This window comes from Chelonia mydas, chromosome 11 (assembly GCF_015237465.2).
Source record: "Chelonia mydas isolate rCheMyd1 chromosome 11, rCheMyd1.pri.v2, whole genome shotgun sequence".
Lineage (NCBI taxonomy): Eukaryota > Metazoa > Chordata > Testudines > Cheloniidae > Chelonia > Chelonia mydas.
The window spans coordinates 56,144,082-56,167,418 of NC_051251.2; the positions used below are offsets into that span (position 1 = coordinate 56,144,082).

General features: G+C 37.5%; 1 protein-coding gene across 4 annotated transcripts in view; it reads right to left on the reverse strand.

Moving 5' to 3' along the window:
• Positions 1 to 3,284: 3,284 nt before the first annotated feature.
• The window catches only part of SF3B1 (splicing factor 3b subunit 1), a 39,271-nt gene continuing 19,218 nt past the window's right edge, over positions 3,285 to 23,337 (reverse strand). For 2 of the 4 annotated variants that reach the window (XM_007071953.4, XM_027834108.3), the window contains 20 exons: positions 19,269 to 19,436; positions 18,817 to 19,051; positions 17,402 to 17,614; positions 16,912 to 17,033; positions 15,891 to 16,088; positions 15,688 to 15,789; positions 14,982 to 15,161; positions 14,249 to 14,335; positions 13,800 to 14,070; positions 12,395 to 12,540; positions 12,151 to 12,297; positions 11,856 to 11,981; positions 10,660 to 10,881; positions 9,987 to 10,169; positions 9,772 to 9,883; positions 9,561 to 9,681; positions 8,433 to 8,564; positions 6,889 to 7,161; positions 5,573 to 5,789; positions 3,285 to 3,925 (listed from right to left, as the gene is read on the reverse strand). In XM_007071953.4, coding sequence (XP_007072015.1) covers positions 3,767 to 3,925; positions 5,573 to 5,789; positions 6,889 to 7,161; positions 8,433 to 8,564; positions 9,561 to 9,681; positions 9,772 to 9,883; positions 9,987 to 10,169; positions 10,660 to 10,881; positions 11,856 to 11,981; positions 12,151 to 12,297; positions 12,395 to 12,540; positions 13,800 to 14,070; positions 14,249 to 14,335; positions 14,982 to 15,161; positions 15,688 to 15,789; positions 15,891 to 16,088; positions 16,912 to 17,033; positions 17,402 to 17,614; positions 18,817 to 19,051; positions 19,269 to 19,436 — 3,414 coding nt within the window. In that variant the 3' untranslated portion in view covers positions 3,285 to 3,766. Of the gene's footprint in view, positions 3,926 to 5,572; positions 5,790 to 6,888; positions 7,162 to 8,432; positions 8,565 to 9,560; positions 9,682 to 9,771; positions 9,884 to 9,986; positions 10,170 to 10,659; positions 10,882 to 11,855; positions 11,982 to 12,150; positions 12,298 to 12,394; positions 12,541 to 13,799; positions 14,071 to 14,248; positions 14,336 to 14,981; positions 15,162 to 15,687; positions 15,790 to 15,890; positions 16,089 to 16,911; positions 17,034 to 17,401; positions 17,615 to 18,816; positions 19,052 to 19,268; positions 19,437 to 20,970; positions 21,041 to 23,337 lie in introns of those variants that run through there. The other 2 variants (XM_027834109.3, XM_037912856.2) reach the window with 2 other exon arrangements.

Below are 23,337 nucleotides of genomic sequence, written 5' to 3' on the forward strand. Positions count from 1 at the left end.
ACTTTGTATTGTGTTGTAATTGAAATCAATATATTGAAATCAATATATTTGAAAGTTTAGAAAAACATCTAAAAATATTTAATAAATTTCAATTGGTATTCTATTGTTTAGCAGTGCGATTAAATCGTGATTATTTTTTTAACTGCGATTAATTTTTGTGAGTTAACTGCAATTAATCGACAGCCCTAATTAAAATTCAAAATTATCTGGACAAACTGGAGAAATGGTATGAAATTCAATGACAAATGCAAAGTACTCCACTTAGGAAGGAACAATCAGCTGCATACATACAAAATGGGAAATGACTGCCTAGGAAAGAGTACTGCGAAAAGGGATCTGGAGGACATAGTGGATCGCAAGCTAAATATGAGTCAACAGTGTAACACTCTTGAAAAGAAGAAAAAAAAGCAGCAAACATTCTTCTGGGCTGTATTAGCAAGAGTATTATAAGCAAGACACAAGAAGTAATTCTTCCGCTCTATTAAGCGCTAATTAGGCTTCAACTGGAGTATTGTGTCCAGTTCTGGGCGCCCGTTTCAGGAAGGATGTGGACAAACTGGAGAAAGTCCAGAGAAGAGCAACAGAAATGATTAAAGATATAGAAAACATGACCTATGAGGGAAGATTGAAAAAATTACGTTTGTTAAGTTTGGAGAAGAGAAGACTGACAGGGAACCTGATAAGTTTTCAAGTACACAGAAGGTTGTTACAAGGAGGGAGAAAAATTGTTCGCAACCTCTGAAGACGGACAAGAAGCAACGGGCTTAAATTGCAGCAAAAGCGGTTTAGGTTGGACATTAGGAAAAACTTCCTGTCAGGGTAGTTAAGTACTTGAATACATTGCCGAGGGAGGTTGTGGAATCTCCAACACTGGAAGTTAAGAGCAGGTTAGATAAACACCCGTCACAGATGGTCTAGATAATACTTAGTCTTGCCATGAGTGCAGGGGACTGGACTCCATGACCTCTTGAGGTCCCTTCCAGTCCTACAATTCTATAACTCTCTGTCCTCATCCAGTTGGAAATGGCCCAACTTGATTATCACACACATTGTAAAGAGAGTGGTCACTTTGGATGGGCTATTACCAGCAGGAGAGTGAGTTTGTGTGTGGGGGGGCGGAGGGTGAGAAACCTGGATTTGTGCTGGAAATGGCCCAACTTGATTATCATACACATTGTAAGGAGAGTGATCACTTTAGATAAGCTATTACCAGCAGGAGAGTGGGGTGGGAGGAGGTATTGTTTCATGGTCTCTGTGTATATAATGTCTTCTGCAGTTTCCACAGTATGCATCCGATGAAGTGAGCTGTAGCTCACGAAAGCTTATGCTCAAATAAATTGGTTAGTCTCTAAGGTGCCACAAGTACTCCTTTTCTTTTAGTGATGGAAGAGTCATCAAGTTGTCCTAGATACAATGGACCCATGACCTGCTTTTACTACACAAGTGTGGCTGCAACTATCAAAACATGTAATAACATTCCTAAAGTGCAGTTTTTGACTTCCAAAAATGCCAAACCAAGTAAGACTTGGACTTTATCTGAAAAGGCAATATTGTGGTGAGAGAGTTGGGAGAAATCAAGGTAGTGCAAGTGGACTATTGAGGAGTAACAAGCAAACTTGTTTTACCAGTATTTGGCATGAAGAATTTCCTTTCAATTTCACTGTTAAAATATATATTTTTGTCAACTGGTGCTGGAGATAAAGCATAAAGATAAAATAGCACAATGCAATTTTTATACTTTTACTGAATCAAGTAGGATCCTTTTCTCCTTTCCCTCTCCCTTTGTGTGTGTGTGTGTTTGGGGGTGATGAGAGATTATATGAAGGATTTTTTCCCCCTCGAAGAGCATTTCAATTAATAGTTGACTGCTAGTTTCCATTTCCTGCTGAATAATCTCATGGGTTTACTTGTCATATTAATATCTTAGAAAACATGGTATAGTTAACACACAGGACTGAGCAAGTATCTTAACCTCAGTGCGCTTCAGTTCCGCCCCCTCCCTCCGGAGTCAAATGGAGACTTACAATGACCTACTTAAAAGGGCTCTTGAAAGACTAATTGCATTATCGTATTTGTATAATGCTTTGAAATCAAAGTGAGAGCCCTACAGAGATGCAAACAAAGCATTGCTGAACAAGAAAAAGCTAGAAACAAGTTCAAGTGACACTATATAAAAATGTTGCTTGTGGTTCTGTGAAGGAAAGAGCTCCTGAACTATAAAGCCACCATCAAGAACTCTCAGCTGTTGTCATGTAATAAATTCCATAGCGACAAGCTGTTTAGCGCAAGTAGAAATATTATGGTCATATTTTCAGTTCCCCCCCCAAAATCAATATCGTCAGAAAAGGTAACAAGTAATGATCTGCTCCAGAAATAGGGTTGCAAATTTCTAACACACAAGTACTTTAAAAAAAAAAAAAAATGACATAATTCAGATGACATATTTAAGTGTCCTTGAAAGTTAGGATAAACAATAGTTGCTTATATGCTAAACAGGAAAAAGAATGTTGTGCATCGATACAAACAGCAGAAAGAAATTTGTTAGACCATTAGAATTCAAATATGAAGGGAGAATGCAACCTGATCACAGAATGGAGTGTAAATCACTCACAAAATAATGCCATTCATTTCACACCACTGCTTTTTTCATCCTAATATTTCATTAGGATGCAATGACATCATCACAATGATAACCTTACATGGCAACGTCAGACATCATCCCATGTTTTGTGTGGTTTTCCATGTCTCCATTTTATAATATGTCCTCCTTGACTTATTTTTTATTGCTGGAGTATGCATAATTGAGGGTGAGCAGGAATAAGGGAAGGTGTTTCTTCTACCCTCCCCTGTATACCGGCAGCTGGTAAGGACAAAATGATTCCAATAATTCCTGTCCATTTGCTCAGCACTCACAGCAGCTGCCTCAAGTCCGGTACTACAGACACTATTTTTCTGACAAATATCCAATTGGCCTAAATCAGACCTAAGCACTAAACTGGTCACTTTCATCCTGGGCAGGTACACCGATTAAAAGGCTATGAAACAGATTCACGTTCACATTCAACTGACAACGCATTTTTACTTAGACCATCTAGAAAAAGCTTCATTTTTTTTATTACAATGACAGCACATTTAATCTTCACAGCCATGAAATTTTGAGTGAAGCAATCTGACAGCAAGCAGTAACTAAAAGCCATGGTTTCCATGCAAATAGAATGTGAAAACTATGGCAACCAGCTACAGTACAGTTTCATTATCCCATTATAAAAGACACACACATCAACTACAGTTTGTACATTTTTCTTATTTATTCAAAACTAGGGGATAACAAAATGAGGGTTAAAATGTACGCCACCTTTTTTACATAAACAAATGCTTAACAATCTATCAAAGAGATTCGCTTCACAAGCCTCTCTGTCCAAAAACACACACACAAATTAGTATTTTATACACAAATGTTTATTTCTCAAATAAACATCCCCTTTAAACACAAGGAATGAAATCTAAATCTTCATAAAGATGAATCCAAAATGAAATCCCTCCAGTACATTGTGTAATCACACCGTGTTCTTGGTCACTACTGGCTTTAACTGTTTAACATAAAAATAGGACAGATTATTTAAAAATCATGCTAATGGATTTCTAGCTCCTCCTCTGACCAGCTCTAGACTGATCTGCAACGTTTTAAAATTTTACATCACCAAATTCGAAGCAAGTTTAAGTGTGGAACAGCTGTGCATTAAACACAAATGACTGAACAATAAGATTATAAGATGTAGTCAAGTTCATAACGAATGTAGGTGTTCTTTTCATCGTTGTAGATTCTTGGATAATGTGCTATCAGGGCATCCTGTGAGCCAATATAGATTGAATTATAAATCTTCCAATACACATCTCTGACTTTCCTGGCAGGGTGAAACAAACCCTAGGAAAATAAAACAAAATATAAAATAAACAAGCCATGTACATTACAGACTTGGTATTTGAGCTATGCATAATAGTAAAAATAAAACAAAAAAACTTAAGCAATTATTTTAAATCAAGTTTAGTTATTAAAATAAATGCCAACTAAAAGTCTGAGCTGAGAAAACAGTGAACTCTCTCCTGTTACTGCTATTCTTGTTTAACTTTCTAATGAAGATAAAACAATTTGTCATTACTTCATATAGAAAGGAAATTTTCAAATTTAGGAGTTCTGCACCCTTTAAGTCTCATCTGTTCTTCAGGATGAATTCCACTGTATGAGTTTCTGGTGGTTTTGCTTGGGCTCTTCACCTTTCTAAAAAGAGCAAAACCACCAGAAACTCATACAGTGGAATTCACCCTGAAGAACAGATGAAGTGCTAGCATTGAACGGGACATCGGCAGGAGACCCAAGTTCTGTTCCTGGCTGTGCTAACTTGCTGTGTCCCAGAGGAAGTCACATCACCTCTCTGTGCCTCAGTTTCCTCAAGTGTGAAGTGGGGATAATGCTACTCAGTTTCTCCTTTGTACAGCACAGAGATGAACGCATGGAGGTGCTATAAAAGAGTTAAGTTTTTATTATTATCCCCCTCCCTGCAGAACAGGTAGAATTTTAAGGCTCTAGGGAAATACTAATCTATTGCTTAGTAGTTTAAGTGAGGAAAATACAAATTAAGAATACAAAACAGACTAGGCAGAGATGTCCCCTTTCGCTTTCTTTCCTTTTCCTACTCCCTTATTCCTACTAACTCCTCACCCTACCATCTTAAAGAGCAAAACAAAACACCAGACATACAATTAAAGAAGCAGAGTCAGTTCCTTGATGTATTCAGTTCCCTGTATGTTATATCCTCATCCCCTGCCTTTCATCTGTTTTGTCTTTTAGACTGCAAATCCCACAGGACAAGGAGCATCTATTGTCTATGACAGTATAGCAATGGGGCTTTTGGGTGCTACCATAACATAAATGTTCACTAATAAACAACATTCAAACCCAGTGCTGAGAGAATATTTCCTATCTTACAGTATAGTTTTCCAGTGCTTTGAGCTATCTGGTTTTAATTGTCTTGAGGGATGAACAGACCATTCTACGCGCTAACACTAATCACTATCAGTTTGTTTCCTGAGATTTAACCTAAATTCAATTTAATTTCATTCACTATTTTCTCTTACACCCCCACTGTTCCTCTCAGTCCTTCGTATTTACCTTAAGGATCTGCAGATGGTTATACCCTCACAAGTTAGTCAAACTAAACTCATTTTTCCCTTCATCAGCCTCATCTTTCATTCCCCACACGCTTTTCTGCAGTCCCATGATTACTTTCGTTTCACTTCTCTAAACTCCCTAAATATTGTTACCAGAAATATGTAAACAAAGTGTGCAGAACTTAATACAATATTTCAAATATAGTTTGAATCACAAAGTAATATACTATTACTCTCCCACCTCTGTGGCGTATGGCAACATTACACTGCAACCACCAAAGCTGATGTCCATTATCATCCTTAACACACTTCTGGGATTTCTGCTTTCCAGAAGTCTCCTCCTTGTTGAGTATCAACGTTTGACAAATTACTTTCCCTGCCACCCCAACGTAAGTAAGCATACCTGTAAACAATACTGCAGCATTCTACACGGTCCAATGGCAACTCTTAGGCCTTCCAGTGCTCCCATAACTGCCTGAATGACGTGAGGAGATGTCTCAAACACATTGGGCCACACATAATTTAACAAGTGATTCAGAGAATCCTCACAGCCAAATCCATATACTCCAAGAGACATATGCTGCACCACAGCACTGGCTGTTTGTCTGTGTACAAGGTCTCTGCAAAGAAAACATAACCTGTTTATTTAACAAGTTCACTTGCAAACAAAACTTTCTGTTGGAAATCATAATAATTAGGGCCCTACCAAATTCACGGCCATGAAAAATGCGTCACGGACCGTGAAATCTGGTGCCACCCCCATGAAATTTGGTCTTTTGTGTGCGTTTACCCTATATTATACAGATTTCATGGGGGAGACCAGTGTTTCAAAAATTGGGGGTGTTGACCCAAGGGAGTTTGGGGGGTGTGTGTGTGTGTGTGTGTGCGCGCGCGTGTGTGTGAGACAAATTTATTTTAGGGGGGTTGTGGTATTGCCACCCTTACTTCTATGCTGCCTTAGAGCTGGGCAGCTGGAGAGCGGCGGCTGCTGGCCGGGAGCCCAGCTCTGAAGACAGCACCGCCACCACCAGCCGTGCAGAAGTAAAAGTACTGCAACCCCCTTACAATAACCTTGTGACCCCCCCCCCCCCCAACTCCTTTTTGGGTCAGGACTCCTATAATTACAGCACCTTGAAATTTCAGCTATTTAAATCTGAAATCATGAAATTTACCGTTTTTAAAATCCTGTCGTCGTGAACTTGACCAAAAGGACTGTGAATTTGGTAGGGCCCTAATAATAATGCTTTTCTGACACAAAGAATGCTAAAAAGTTGATGATACTCTTCTATTCTTCCCTGCAAACAGCATGGGGCAGAGAAATTACACTTCAAATCAGCTAATAAAAAATCATCTAACAGTTTCATAGGAGAAATTACTATCATTTAACACTGCTCAGTAGTCTAGAAAAATAACTAATTAAAAGTTGTCCTAATATGGTAAATCCTGGATCATTCTGTAATTATCTCATTTTGCAAACTTTTAGTCTTCAGTGGTATTACTAAAAAAGGAATGTATAGTTGTTTGGAACACAGAGAAAGTTGGCTTGAATTACATCAAGCTAAAATATATATGTTATTCTATTAATGTTTTTGAGGAAGTAATCATCTCCATGTACATTTTTCTGCTTTTGAGGAACCAGGTATGGGAGGGAAGCGTGTTTAATGTAACAAGAAGAACTTGAATGTGACAACAAGTATCCTAAAGTGATAAATTACTGACCTGTCCATTAAAGCGTCTTCAAGCAATGGTGTAACAGCATAAATGTAATCTTTTCCCATCTCTCCAATGTATTCAAACAGAAAAGAAAGAGATTTTAATACACCATTCTGGACATTCAGTTCTGGAACTCTGTATTCATTCATCAGAGCAGGCAGTACTGTGAAAGGTGAGCATGTTTCAGCTACAATAGCAATTGCTACTGTAGTACATACTCTGTTCTGTCTTTCCTGTACTTTCAGGTTATTTAGCAGTGTAGCCAGCACATCATGGGGTCTGGAAGAGACAAAATGCAGGAGTTTGTCAGTGAAAAAATGTAAATATGTACTAAGTTACTTTTAATGTTAGAAACCAGTCAGTCAATAATAGATTGTATCTCAGAGACAGACAGTTGATTTGGAACTAGCAGAAGGCAGTGAATTGTGCAATAGTTAACTTAGGTACCTGAGATCTTTTCATGACCCTCATCCATCCTTCACCACTTGGAACTCAGTTGTCGTATCTTGCCTCAAATTAGCTACTACACTCTTTGGAGTAAGAATTTTCTGTTACTAGAGCCCTGATCCTGCAAACATTTATGCTCTTGCAGAAAATTACACACATGCTCAGTGTTAGCTGGATTAGGGTGTATATTCGTACAGTGCTTGTATGATGTGGTCCCAATTTTAGGGCTTCTAGATACCTTGTATCTGTTTTTGAACAGATTGCTTATTTGGACGTCTGACCATTTGCTAAGAATATGTAGACTAATATACAGAATTAAGCTTCACGCTACAGTCTGTGACAAGACTATAAACTGGTAATACAAATTAACAGCAAAAATTATTTCTTTGGTGAAGTTCTTTATTACAGAAAACACTAACGGAAGAGACTTGTGGAACCACAATCTCAAGAGCAAGATTGTATGAAAGGACCCAGGAAGCACCTGAATGTACCATTTCCTCCAATTTTTCAATCAGAAAAATAAACAAACTTACAAAATTAGAACCATTCTAGTACAAGCATTGGAAAAAGATGGCTATAACTTAACTTTATCTTTCTACGAACATAAAAATGTACTTTGATCATGTCTGCCCTACGAAGCTAGGGTACATCTACACTAGAAACCCTACAGTGGCACAGCTTTAGCGCTGTAATGTAGACACTTAATACAGCGATGCAAGGAGATGGAGAGGTGGTAGCTAGGTTAATGGAAAAATTATACCATCAACCTAGCGGTGTCTACACTAGAGCTTAAATTGGCTAAATTAATCACATAGGGCAGGAAATTTTACACAGCCCTGAGCGATGTGCTTAACATTGTAATGTAGACCAGCCCCATGTCTATTAAAACAGCATATGTTACTGAAGCGTAACGGATTGTAGTTTGCCTCCTATAAAGTGAATAAAATGAAGTACAAAAAAAACCTATTTTAAACAACAATTTGGCTGAAAATTTTAAAAACAAAAGAAATTCATTGTTCTTTTTTTTCCAAGAAAACCCACAATCACCACCGTTCTAAGAAAGGGCCTACACATGCTGATCAGCATCAAGACAACATACTTACCCAATAGCTTTTGCAATATAACCAAAAGTATTTACTGTGGCTCGTCGGATAGCTTTCTTGTGAGCTTTTAACAACTCCAGCAGTTCAAAGCAAATCCTCATCCATTCCCTTGCAGAAACATATTCTGCTCCCCTGGATAAGAAAGGAAATGCAGGTATTTTAGTAAAGTCACACCTTTTTAAAGCAAAAAACAGATTACAAGATGTACACCTATGCTACTAACACAGGAACATAGGCTCACCTTCTCTCTTTTTAAACAGTTAATGGATAGCTATGTGAATTTTTGTTATAAGAGTACACAAACCACGTAGAGAATTAAGCTTCATTCTATGGTCTGCACCAAGTCTATGTAAACTGACAAACCAATTAAAGACTAACAGTAGCAAATAATATAATTTAAATAGTATATGAGACTGCAAATGTATACCTGATCAGTCATACTTTGTACCTACATATTTCATTTTATTAATCATGAAGACCTGTTAATATGAAGAATCTTTGTAATAAAGCAGGGGTGGCCAACCTGTGGCTCCGGAGCCACATGCGGCTCTTCAGAAGTTAATATGCGGCTCCTCGTATAGGCACCGACTCTGGGGCTGGAGCTACCGTCGCTAACTTTCCAATGTGCCGGGGGGGGGGGGGGGGGGGGGGGGGGGGGGGGGTGCTCACTGCTCAACCCCAAGTTCTGCCACAGGCCCTGCCCCCACTCCACCCCTTCCTGCCCCTGAGCCTGCCATGCCCTCACTCCTCCCCCCCCGCCCCCCCTACAAGCCATGAACCAGCTGATCAGGAGATGCGGGGAGGGAGGGGGAGGCACTGATTGGCGGGGCTGCTGATGGGCGGGAGGTGCTGGGAGCAGGGCGGGGTGTGGAGCTGAAGGGGGGCTGCTGACGTATTACTGTGGCTCTTTGGCAATGTACGTTGGTAAATTCTGGCTCCTTCTCAGGCTCAGGTTGGCGACCCCTGTAATAAAGCTTAAGGAACTCCAATAGCCCCAAAGATTTATAAAATCCAGATCCCAAACCTGATAACTAAATTATCAAACATTAAAAATGGGTAAATGTTGTGACCTGTTATGTAAGCAATTAACATGTCATGGCGTTTCAGAAGTATACCACAACAACTCACCTGTCAGCAATACGACCAACTAGGTCGATACAATTCTCCTGTACTTTCTCATGTCTGTTTTTCAAGATAGGTGTGAGTCTTGGCAGCAGGTCCTTGATTGGTGGCGTCATCTTGTGCATACCTGTTCAACAGAATGACACCTTATTAAGTCTCATTCTCTTAAACTCCCCCCTCTCCCCCCACTTGCTTCCGATACAAAAACCCCACATACCTATAACATTCACAATGGCTTTAAGTGCTCCAAGTATACTGCCTAATACTTCAGGGTATTCCTCACCCAGATACTCATACAGGACAACACCCAAGTGTCCCATCAGTTTTTCCTAGAACCAAGTAACAAGATGTAAAAGTTAACAAAAATTCTCTCACTTTTCTTTCATTTAAAAATGACTTTCTATGGAAAGGAGGAATGGGAGAAATGAATACCTCTTGACAAGTCTTCATAACAACTGCAGTACGTGAGATCAGGTCAGCAGCCTGCTGCCTAACTTTGGCTGATTTGTTGTTCAAACGCCATAAAACTGTACCACAGATCTGGGGCAAGTACGGTTTAACTCGTTTGCCAAGAGCATTAACCACTGTGCCAAAGCCATTCAACATCACAGAGTCCTGAAAAACAACAACAAAAAAAAGAGTTAGAAAAGCAAGATCAACTACATCACTAATTGCATGCAGTATTGTTGTAGCCACATTGGTCCAAGGATATTAGAGACACAAGCTGGGGGAGCTAGTATCTTTTATTGGGCCAACTTTTGTTGGTCAGACAGACAAGCTTTCGAAGAGCAGCTCTGTGTAAGCTCAAAAGTTTGTCTCTCTCACCAACACAAGTTGTTCCAATAAAAGGTATAACCTCACCCACCTTGTCTCTCTTATATCAAACTGTCCATTTACTATTGAACTCCTTTCGTACCTACAACCTTTATAATATTTGCCACTTTAATATTCCAAAACTGCCTTACAAATTTCAGTGCTCTTTGTTCCAATTAAAAAACCCATGTAATTCTTGTTTGGATTTCAAGTGTAAATACTAATTTTTCCAGAACAGTGTAAACAGATTAAATTAAATATTTTAACTGCTAAGAGCATCTTCTAACAATACCTCTGTGGTCTGTTCCTGGAAGGCATACAGGATTCCGTCAATAAGTTGTTCTTCTAGTTTATGGTCAATGTCTGCTGCACCCAGGTTCCCCATTATTTTCTCAATTGTTTCCATAACCATTTTTCTGTACTGCTCAGCCTCATCTTTCAGATCATCCACAATCCTGGAAATAATTTCTGCTGCTCCAACTTTGTTTGCCAGCTCCACTGTTGTATCAACCAACTGAAACATAAAAATATAGCTTTGGGCAAAATAATCAGAGAGAGAGAGAGACAGAGAGAGAGTTTACAAAGACTTCCTAAAACCTCTAAGATGACCTGGGAAATCCTTTGCCTGGTACAAGAAAAGAAAGGGCATCATGCTGGTATAATTTACTCTCAAGAACAGAATAAACCTCCTGAGGCAACAACCAAGTTGCAGAAAGCCATTTTCAAGGTTGTGGGTAAGCAGAAAAATTTCCAGAATCTCAGATTCTTGTCTATATCCTGAGAAAAATTATTGCAAATGGACTAATCCACTTGGTTGTTCTTTGCCTTCAAATTAGGGAGTGGGAGAGTTTTCCTTGCATAGATAATTAAAAATTACAAAACATTTTGTTTTTAAACTGATGTGAGGTGGATGTATTACCCAGATAGTTAAACACTATTTTTTTTAAATGTGAGTTTGAGCACTTGTGTCATTTGCAGTGGGGGGGTAGTGTGAATTTCCAGAGTTTGTTTCCTGTTAGGATGGACTGAAAATGATTTAAAACACACTGCCATGTTAGTATCTCTCAACTGGAAGGACCAATTCTAGAGTGCATGGAAAGTGGAGCATTTAAGTCTTCTCTGAGACTGTCAACTTGGGTGTTTATTTGAGCTAATAGTGGTAACACTTTTGTGATGGGGACACCTATCCACTAGAAACGGAAACCAACCAGTCATAAGCCATCAGATGGTACTTACTTTTGTACTACCAACTGAGACTGGTATTCAAACAGGTAAACTAGAAGCAAAATGTTTTGTATCCCATTTAATAATGCCGATCCTTTTAACCATCTATCCACATCTCACAATGTGTTTCTGCCCAAAGTGAATGCTGTCTCAAGATACATTGAAAAAGTCAAAAATAAATTCAACACCACAAACATCTTCATATATACCGTTTGATAAATTTAATTCAAAGCAGTTTAAAATCTTTTCCAAACTTAACTATACCTGTCTGTAATTTCTTCTGTCCAGTGCCATTCTGTGCTGCCAAAAGTGTTTGAAAAATGGCGGCAGAATCTCTGTTTTAATATAGTTTGCTTCAACGCCATCCGTACCACAACACTGCTTTACCACCTAACAGGGAATAAAAATGCAAAAGTTTTAATGCTGTAGACCATTTTTTTTTTTTTTTTTTTTAGAAAAATGCTTATAAATGACAGATTCTTTTATTGATCCAAATCACAAGTAATATCAAGTTTACTTTAAACATTACACTGACAGTGTTTAAGTGATTTTGACATACCTTTAACACAATTTTTTTCATTTCTTCATCAGGAGACTGGAACTCTCTGATAAGGATTAGCATTACTTCTCTGGTATAGTAGTTGGCATACTCAGCATCCATAAGAGGGATGAGATACCCAATAGCTTTCAAAAAGGCAGCCAGACCCTATTATAATACATAATATATTTGTTATGGGTATTAAAATATATACAGCAGTTTACATTCAAAATAAAGAGATGAAAAACAGATTGTAGAGACATACCTTTCCTCTGTGCTGACGTATACCCTTCCATAAGGGCTTTAGAACGGAGTCAAATGATTCAATACCATAAGGAGTAGCTGCCTCAGCCAAAGCAGCAATAGCCAAAGCACTGATAGTACGCACTTTCTGCTGCTCATCCACCAAACCTGGAAAACAAGTCATATTCACTAAGTGCTTCTTACACCATTACACAGAGATTGAATTACTGTGGAAAAATGGGGGAATGTGTGCCAGAGGACAGGAAAGAGAAAATAAAATCCTTCTTTTGTTGAAGCGTAAAAGCACGCCCCGCACTTTTCCTTTCCATTTTGTGCTCAGCATTTCCTGGCACAAACCTTCAATATCTATTTTGGAATTAAAAAAGCCTTGTTTACACAGAGAACTGTTTGCTCTAAATGTCTAAAAATCAAAAACAATGAGGAGTTTCAGCTTCAAATGTCTCTTAAGATTCAGGCCTCTTCAGGAAAGGTACTGAAGTGCTGCTTCCATGGCAGCTATTTAACAAAAAGGAATCATTGTAGAGAAGTCACGGGCAGGGGAAACCCAGATGAAAAACCTCATGTTATTTTATAATACTTGGAAAAAAACAGAATTGAAACAAAACCACCCAACTACATCAGGCTGTGCTCTAACACTTCAGAAGTTGATTTTTTAAAACGTTTCAGAAAAAGTATGTGGATTATTTACAACCTATGAAGTGCCTCTATTGTGGATTTTAAAACATTTCACTCCCTAGAATTCTAGATCTTCTCAACAATGAAGTCCCAAGAGCTCCATAATACAGCGGTTAAAACTGACCAGCAGATGTTTCACTAAAACAAGTAAGCAATTACAATACAAATCATCCCAAGTGCGGTAGTGTGAACTTGATACATGGGGATGTTATTGTATCAATAAACAAACTTCCTCAATTAGAATTGGCTCACACGGTGCTCATTGAAACCCAAGCGTTCTCCGTAATTTAACCATTAATATAGAGAATACCTTAAATTATACAAGACTTGTTGAGAGATGGAGAACGCAGGATAATATGCAGTTATATAAAGTCAAACAGTATTGTTGTCATCTACTAGTCAAAACATGGTCCAAAGAGCAAGAACTATACTACATAAGAACTAAAGGATTAATAGTCCAAAAGAAATCAGAAGTACTAGTTATTTTCAAGTTATTGTCTTCTGTGCATTATAGCTATAACAACTCACATATAAAGATTTATTACAGTTATTTAAACCAGGCTATAGACCAAAATCTTTGAAAAAACTATAAAAAGGAAAGACGAATACTCTGAAGTAGTCTCTATTAGATTACAAAGTCTAGGACTGACATTCAAGAATTTGAGTCCTTAATTTAACCAACAGCCTTATGTACCAACTAGAGAAAACATTTAACAAAAAACAGAACATACCATGTTCAATGATTTCAACCAAACTTCTGAGATGAGGCAAGATAGCACAGCCCATAAGAATAGCAATTTGCTGTACAATCTTGATGCCAGTATGCCTAGCTTGCCAGGATTTTTTGCTCTTACATACAGCTTTCAAGAAGGGCAACAGAGAAGGAATGCCTAAAGCAGAGGCGACAACAGCAAAGGCTCGAGCTGTTGTATTTCGGACATATTCATCCATGTTATCAATATCAGGTCGCATGGTAGAGATCATTGTAGCCAAACCAGCAGCCTGAAAGACAAAAAATAAAACATATATACTTTGCTGGGTTTGTAAGTTTCTTATCACATAACCATTACATTTGCAATACTAAAAAGCAGAATACTCCAGGTCACATAGTTACAGTTACATTTTAGCTATAACACTATCACATTCAGTACAAAAAGGAAGGATGCTGCAGTGTTATTACCTTAGCCAAGTTTGATATAATTTCTCTGCCTTCCACTCTCGCATAGTAGTCTTCATCAATCAGTAGTGGTTCAATGACCACAAGAATCTGAAAAGGGTAACAAATGAACAAATTAACACTTCAAATTATATTAATGAATATCTCTCAACTCAAGTATTATTGTCCACTTCAGTAGTTCTGGCCCTAAGAAAAGGCTGGTTAACATGGTGATTCCATGGCTTCCACGCTCATTAAATTCAAAAGATCACCATCTCCCTTAATAATCCTTTACCCCCTCATTCAACATTGATTGATTTTCTAGACTACCTTTCTCCTCTAAGACAGGATGCCAATACCGGCAATATTGCATGGATCAGCTACCACAATCTTTTATTTCCAGCACATTTATGTACAATTAACTCTTCCAGACTGCCTTCCTTTTAAGTTTTATATTTTGATGTGTTATTCATACAATTTACAAAAGATGTTCTGCAAATGAAATCTGGTAAATGACTATATAAAAGCATTTTAGTATTACATTCTGTACTTCTAAAAAGGACAGCATCTCTAACTGTGCACTCCTACCAATAATGTAAATTTTTTTTTTAAAAATGAAGATTCAAATGCACAGATGCATAAACATCTGTAAATCTGAGCCACAGAAAAGTAACTATTATAAAGCACTCAGTAAAGAGTACAGACTGCATTCATAAAACAAATATTACATATTTAAGTAAATTTCAGTGAAACAGACCTTGTGTACATATGGTCGGACCAAATCATCCAGTTTGTACAAGATTCTGTCAATAACTTTGACAAGCAAGTGACGTTCTTGATCTTCAAGCGTTGGTGACATCAGCAGAGGTAGAATCTGATTAAACAGCGGACCTGCTCCAAATTCACGAGCTTTATCAGTAATCTGGCGCAAAGCAGCCTAAAAAAAGAAACCCCTCTGAATTAAACCACACAGAATGAAACCAAAATAACACAACATTTCTATGTAATGAGCAAAATCAAGCCATAATCAAGTGCATTTCTACTGATTTCAAATTATTTATGCATGCTGTTGCCAGAAATGCATTTGGAACAATGATCTTAAGATACAATAAAATAGAACATCCTTCATATAAATGTGTCACGATATGCTTTATAGATGTAATTATTATAAAATAGAAATATTTACTGAATTATTTAATACAGTTGTGACCAATACATAATTTAGAGAGGGGGAAAAATTAAGAAGCATAAATAAGGGAAAAACAATACAGAGAGAAAGCAAAAGTTAGATGAGAAGAAGGAAAAAACAACAGACAAATAAAAGTCCTTTAGAAGCAGCTTGGAGCAAGCCCATGGGCAGTTTTAGGGAAAAAAGAGCTGAAACTGGATCCTAAAATAAATGGGAAGGAAATTACGGTATTTGAAAATGAGAGTGGTATGTCCACATCAGAGGAATATCTTACTTTTCTCATTGGAGGTGTACCATTCTTTATTTTCAAGAGCAATTTCATTATTTTTCTTTCTTTCTGTTCTTCTGGACTAAGTGTTGATTCATCAACATCAACCTATAAATAATTCCAAATATATTAATTAATGCCCAGTTTTTCTACCATCTCCAGCCCCATATAATGAGACATTAAATCAGTATCAATAAAATCTCATTTACCAGTAGTTTATCAAAGTATTGAATATCATCTGGTTTTAGGAATGGAAGATTTCCAGATGGTTGGTCATTAACGCTCTTCATGGTCCGATCTTCTGTTTGCATGTGGAATCCAGTCATACCACCCAATGGTGTGGGAGTTGCTGTAAGTTTGCGAGCTGGAGTACGAATAGGCACATAACCAGCTGGAGGGGGAAGAACCTGAAGCAAAATAAAGATAAAAATAATGCACTGAAATAAGGTAGACATCTGAACACTAAAATCTAAAAAGTATTTTCAGACTGCAAAGCAGACTGTTAAAAATAACATTAACTGACACTCAACAGCCTCAGAACAGGGAATGACTGATACATGTATCTGTCATGTTAACTGTTTATTCTATTGATTTGTGACAGTCTTCAGCATATGTTTTAGAGTCTACCTTTGTATTGTTGTAAATTAAGTAACTGTGATCTTATAAATTCTTTGGAACTGCGTACATGCTGTTGGACTTGAAAGTACAGGAATGATGTCAAGAGGAGTCCTAACAATCGTTAAGTACTACTGTAAAGTTCTCATGAGCGGAGATGAAATATTAGCCTTTAAGTGTCTCTTTATGAAGTGTTTGATATGAATATTAAAATAAGTGGGTGGTTTTTTTTAAATGTAGCATGTTAATACTGTCTTACTGACAGTTTTCAATCTCTGTCTGATCTGTTTTACCACGCCATGGGCTCCAGTTCTGTAGCCATTCCACATACGGAACTCCTTCTGAAATCAGCATGAGCTCCCTAAGGTGAAGCAGAAGAAAAACTGCCCTCCTTTTAATTTAACTCTTAAGTTTTCCCCTTCCTAATGGATATTTATAAAATACCAGTAACTAAATTAACAAAAGTTGGCATGAATTCATCTGTATTTAGTGTGAAACATTCAAATCTTAACATTTATTTTATTGTTAAAATCCATATTCTGAGTGGAAAGTGTATTACCAGTATGTTACAGCATGTATAGCTACAGACTGCTTTGATATACTCAGATCAACTACCTTATATCCCTCTGGGAACATGGCATCCAGTTCTTCATCAGATAGTGGCCGGTTTCTCTCATCTATTTCTCTTTCCCAGCGCCATGCCTGCAGCTGTTCAGGAGTCATGCTCATTATATGACCTACATTTACGGAAAAGAAAGTATTTTAATTTTTATCTGCAAGGGTACCTTCTTTAACATTGTCTGGAATTAAGACATATTCAGCGCTTGAGTACAGAACTGGCCTCAGAATTCCAATCTCTTGAGTTAGAACTTCCAGGAAACTCTAGCAATTCTTGCCTATCAATTCAACAAACATTCACAGCAGACTTTGAGGTTACATTGTTGTGTTCCCTGCCAGAATTCAATTGTTACAGACATTCAGAATACAAAGTTGGGCTTCCAAAGTCAAAAAGCAGAATAGGGATGCCTACATAAATCTACATTATTTTTACATTTTAATATGAAGTGATAGAAAACAGAAGCCTTAGTTACTGGATTAATCTTACCTGGCGTAGGGGTTGCCATGTTCATGGCTGGTGTACCAATTGGTGTTTTGCCAGGTGTCAAAACGGGAGTACTACCACCCATTTGGCTAGCAGGTGTTTCGTCCCAACGTGACTTTCTTTTACTTGCTCCAGGAGTTGGGGTTTCACCAACTGAATCACCACCTCGATCTGTACGAGGAGTCTCAGCCCATCCACTGCCATGTCCTGGTGTATCTATAAAAATAAAAGCCCAATTTTTTCAGATTATGATGGCTGCAAGTCAGATCTTACAAGCAAAATCCTAAAGTTTCTGAAAGTCAAAAAAACAAACAAAACATTCTAAAAGGGAAGCATTACTACAATATCAAGATCTGATCTCCCTTACACTATTCCATTCCACTCTTTCACCTCCTTGCCAATAACATACTAACAGAAACATCAAGCTCCACCACTGGTAGATCAGATAAACAAAGATACCAAACAGGTAACCAAAAACTTCCCTCATCCTTAATATTAAAGACTACCACCAGTATAATGAATGTACACAATAATTTAATCTTAGGGAGGAAAAGAGTCTGTCTTTTTTATTTTCTTTGGTTTCATCTGAGCAATCAGTACTAGATATCATTGCAACATATTTGAAAGAACTTGAACATTTTATGTATTAAACACTCCAATACTTGCTTTGTTAAAATATTTTAACAATTTAACATATGACAAAGATTTTTTTTATAGTCTAATAGGTGAATAAAATTTGTCAAAGCAAACAGGGGTATAAATGCATAAATCTTATGAAACATGCCCAATTGACAGTATAAGCAACATTTTCTATATATCCATAAAAGACTATAATGTGAGCTTCTCTGTCCTGTCAGCATGCTTCAAAACCCTCATCTGCAGCGGATAGTGCAGTATCACTACTAAAAAGACTCTTAAGCTCTGGTGTACATTTAAACACAGGTCAGCACAGTTGTGGCACTTAGTGGTATGAAATATCCATACCACTGTAGCTATGCTGCCCTGCTTCCCCCATGTAAATGCAGCTAAGTTGACAGAAAAATGCTTCTGTCAACCTAGCTGCTGTCATTCCATGAGACTGAGTTCTTACAGTGACACCAAAACCCCTTCTGCGTTCTGCATTTACACTATAAGGTTACAGTGGCATAGCTATGGCACCACAGCCATGCTGATGCAGTGCGCATACTGCATAGCCTTAGTTTCCTTTACTAAAACCATGAGGGGTGAAATTTTTGTGACAGAACTCTGCCTACTAGCACCCCAACTGAAAAAGACATCAGCCACTGGATATCAAAGAGCAATAACTTTTTTCCCTACTTCTGGCCTGACCTGCTTTCATACTGACAGCCTGAAGTTAAAAGTTCTTATCCCATTACCCATCCAGACCTTTCTATCAATTCTAGTAATTTCAGAAATACCTCTTTCTGTTTTGGGGGTCTCATCCCATCGATTTTTACGTGCACTGGAAGTTGCGCCTCCATGGCCTGGAGTTGCATGACCAGGTGTATCCCGTCCAGGGGTTGCAGCTCCTGCTGGTGTATGACTGGGAGTAGGATCCCATATTTTTGAGCCTGGGGTTGCTCCAGGAGTCTCACTACCCTTTGCACGGCCAGGAGTTTCATCCCACCTCAAAGAAGGAGTATGTCCAGGGGTCTAACCAAGACAAAAGCACAAGCTGTTAAAACTCCTCAGCTACCTTTGATTTTATTTTGTACAGTAAAAGGTAAGTACTTAATTTCTATTTAGTATAATAAAAGTGCAGTCTGTGAGACATCTATAGAAGTCAAGAGCTTCTGTAGAACTCTAAAGACTTGCTGGAAACATTGACAGCTTTTACAACACAGAGGTGAACCAATAAAGGGGTAATTACCTCTGCTTGATCCCAACTGGATAGTTTTTTAGGAGTAGTACCAGGAGTCTGGTCAGCTGTTTGATCCCAACGCCGTTTGCGTTTTGAAGGTGGCTGGGAGGAGGTGCCATTGACGACTTTAAGTTCCCCAGCTTTAGCTTTTTCTGCTAGTTGTTGCCTAATTTCCCTCTGTTAAAAAATAGAGAATTTATTCCTTAGAAGGGCACTCTTATGTTAAAAATAATTCTCAAAACAAGTTTCTTTACTTTTACTGTTTACTTTCATGTTTTTTACTGTTTACTTTCATGCTGTTTCCTTTTGCATTTTTCTCAGCTTAGATGATGAAATTTTGACACTGTTCATAATCAATTTCTAGTCAATTTTAATTTCAAGTTCCCCTACACTAGCATAACACTGCAATGTTTGGGTTCAGCATTCTGCAGTTGAATATTTATTTTTTAAAAAGTTTTCACTGGATTGTTTTTAAAGGTTTCAGAGAAACACCTATATTGGTATTAGATTTTTACAAAACCACTATTTTAGGCCAAACGTGTCTTACCACTGTCTCTCTAAAAGGTTCTAGATGTATTATAAATTGAAAGTTTAATCACTTTTAAAATAAAATTTGATTTATTACAGAATACTTTTCAATATGTGATCAGTAAGACAGTGTACATTTAAGAAGTTTACTACACATTTGCCTCAACCGAACAACTTCTTTACCCAAGTGCTTAGAAAAGTATTATTTTAAAAATATTTTTAAATGAATTATATCACAGCATGCAATATTTGAAGCTAATAATTTAGGTTTGAGTTAGCTATATGTCTGATCTTAATTAAATGTTAAGAAGATTGCTTTAGACAAGTTGGATATATAATTCATATGGAACTCTTTATTTTAACTTATCAGTATGTACATAAATATTAAGATGACAACATAAAAAACATGGGCCAGATCCTCAAGTGGGGTAAATCAGCATAATTCCATTGACGCCAAGAGACGCGCTTGTGTGTACATACACACGGAATTTGCACCATTATTTTGGTTATTAAAAAAGAAAGTTTTAAATATCAACTTTTAAACATTTACACTTTTTACATTTTTCTCATCTTTGACCAAAAATCAATGTCGGTTTCACACCAGAGTTCTTAGCACTGCAAAATGTTGTAGGCCTGGTTTGACGTAAGTGAGACTTCATCTCTTGAGAGACGGGATTAGGGAGGTAAATGGATCAGTAGGCTGGAAACAGAATGGCTGTACCACCTAAGATACACCCAGACAACATTTACAATGGACAAGATAACAATAGCTAAGGTAAGTTGGGAACGTAAGATGAAGTAAAAGTAAGTCATACATGAACAGTGCATGGACAGAGCATGCTGTACAGGAACTGGTTCCTACAAAGTAACCAAGCCAATCTCAAAATGTGTAATGCAATGTATAGTAAATGCAATATAATGTATAAATACATACAAAGGAAGAGTTTTGCTCTGTAATTTCAGATATGTGGTATGCACTGTACCCAGGCCCTATGCTTCTGCGTGTTCAACTCAAGTGTAGTTTGACTGTATACAATAAAGAAAACTCAGTGATAAGTTCTGAGTCAAACTGAGTTCTTGGGAATCAAGTGGATAAGGTCTCCGAGGCTGAGTGGATAATTTCTCAGAAGCCACCCCAACATACTCCTGAGCAGATAAGGTCTCAGAGGCTACCACTACTTACTGGTGCAGCAACTCGGATCCGTTTGTCTGGAGCAGGTAACATATACACCCCTTAGTGTGAGGGTCGCAACCTAGCATTAAGGAAAATGGCATTGGAAGGAATTAAGGGTTTAATATGAAGAACTTCGCACCACATTGGAGAAGTAGGTTAAATCTAAGGGTAGACCACCGGGACTCTCCAGAGAAGTATTAAGGGGACAGCGAGATCAGGTGAAAAGAACTCCAGAGAGCAGGGAAAAAAAGAGGTACATAAAAAATGAATGCTTGGCAAAGCATACCAGAGGTCTGTTCAATGCCACTGAAATTTTCAAAAAAATAAGACACTTTGGCAACCATGGAAAAAATAAATACCTATTTCTTTCCCCCTAAAACAAAGAAAGCCCAAATCAAGACAGCAGTTTCTCAAGGATTGTTTCTGATGGCTAAAACTTTACAAACAAAATGTGTCACCTTCAGGGATGAATGTATAAAGCATAAAGAATAAATAAAAGTTGTAGAGAAGGAAACAAATTAAATAGAAAAGATTCCTGACAAGTCAAGGAGAACACAATGCCTGTTACCTATCTGCATGAATCTAAAGTAAAAAGCAGCTGTCTGTCTAAGACTGTATTTAGTGAGTACAGCGTTTGCAGGCAAAGTATACTAAGTTAAGAAGTAAGAGCAAAAAACCACAAAAGGTAAGTTTAGAGCCACCAAAAGAATTCGTCTGAGAAATGTGTCCCTTTGGGAGATGAATAAGTGATTTAAGCAAAGAGAATGAGGAGTTAAAAGGAGCTTTTGCACAAATAAACACTGAAGAGTTCAGAGGGAATTAAACAGTTGGGGTTGTGCAATGTTACAGTGAAAGTGTTAAAGAGGATGCTGAAGGGTTAAAGAAGAGAATGCATGGTTTGATAATGAAACCCAGTTATGGCAGTATAACTCGTGCAATCACACCCAGTAAAACCCTCAGTAATCAAACGAATGATGCAAATGGGAGGTCAGGTGGTGACAACTACCACCACTATATGCAATTTTCCCCCAAGAAGATTTCACAACTATTCTGAAGGAAACGGGCCCTTCCAATGAACAGAGTCTGTAAATAATTGTGCTGGCTGCTGCAAGCAGAGTGACAATCTGATTTGAATAACTGGATTATAGATGATTTGGTCAAAACCACTAAAAAGGAAATAGGGATTTTGATATGGCTTGATTACTTCTGAATATGCTAGTGGGGATGTGATTTGGGTTTTATTGTGTCGAAAAATAAATAAGAGCAATGCAAGGGGCATTAATTAGCTCAAACAACAGATTGTTTAAAAAAAAAATCTAGTAAAACTGACTGCCTATCAGAGAAAGAAAAAATTAAGTGCAACAATCAGCTTATTAAAGCCCCAGATAGCTGACACACAAGGAAAATAAGGGAGTGAAAACAGCACTAAAAACTAGGGCCGTCGATTAATTGCAGTTAACTCACGCAATTAACTCAAAAAAATTAATTGTGATAAAAAACTAAATGCAGTTTTAATCACACTGTTAAGCAATAGAATACCAAGTGAAATTTATTAAATATTTTTGGATTTTTTTTACTTTTTAAAATATATTGATTTCATTTACAGTACAGAATACAAAGTGTACAGTGCTCATTTATATTATTTTTGATTATGAATATTTGCACTCTCAAAATGATAAAAGAAATAGTATTTTTTAATTCACCTCATAAGTACTGTAGTGCAGTCTCTTTATCGTGAAAGTGCAACTTACAAATGTAGATTTTTTTCTTACATAACTGCACTCAAAAACAAAATAATGTAAAACTTTAGAGCCTACAAATCTACTCAGTCCTACTTCTTGTTCAGCCAATCGCTCAAACAAGTTTGTTTACATTTACAGGACATAATACTGCCTGCTTCTTATTTACGTCACCTGAAAGTGAGAACAGGCGTTCGCATGGCACTATCGTAGCCAGCTTTGCAAAGTATTTACATGCCAGATATGCTAAACATTCATATGCCCCTTCATGCTTTTGCCACCATTCCAGAGGACATGCTTCCATGCTGATTATGTTCATTAAAAAAATACTCGTTAATTAAATTTGTGACTGAACACTTTGGGAGAGAACTGTACATCTCCTACTTGGTTTTACCCACATTCTGACACATATTTCATGTTATAGCAGTCTTGGATGATGACCCAGCATGTTATTTGTTTTAAGAACATTTTCATTGCAGATTTGACAAACGCAAAAAAGGTACCAATGTGAGATTTCTAAAGATACCTACAGCACTCCACCCAAGGTTTAAGAATCTGAAGTGTCTTCCAAAATCTGAGAGGGACAAGACATGGAACGTGCTTTCAGAAGTTGTAAAAGAGCAACACTCAGATGCGT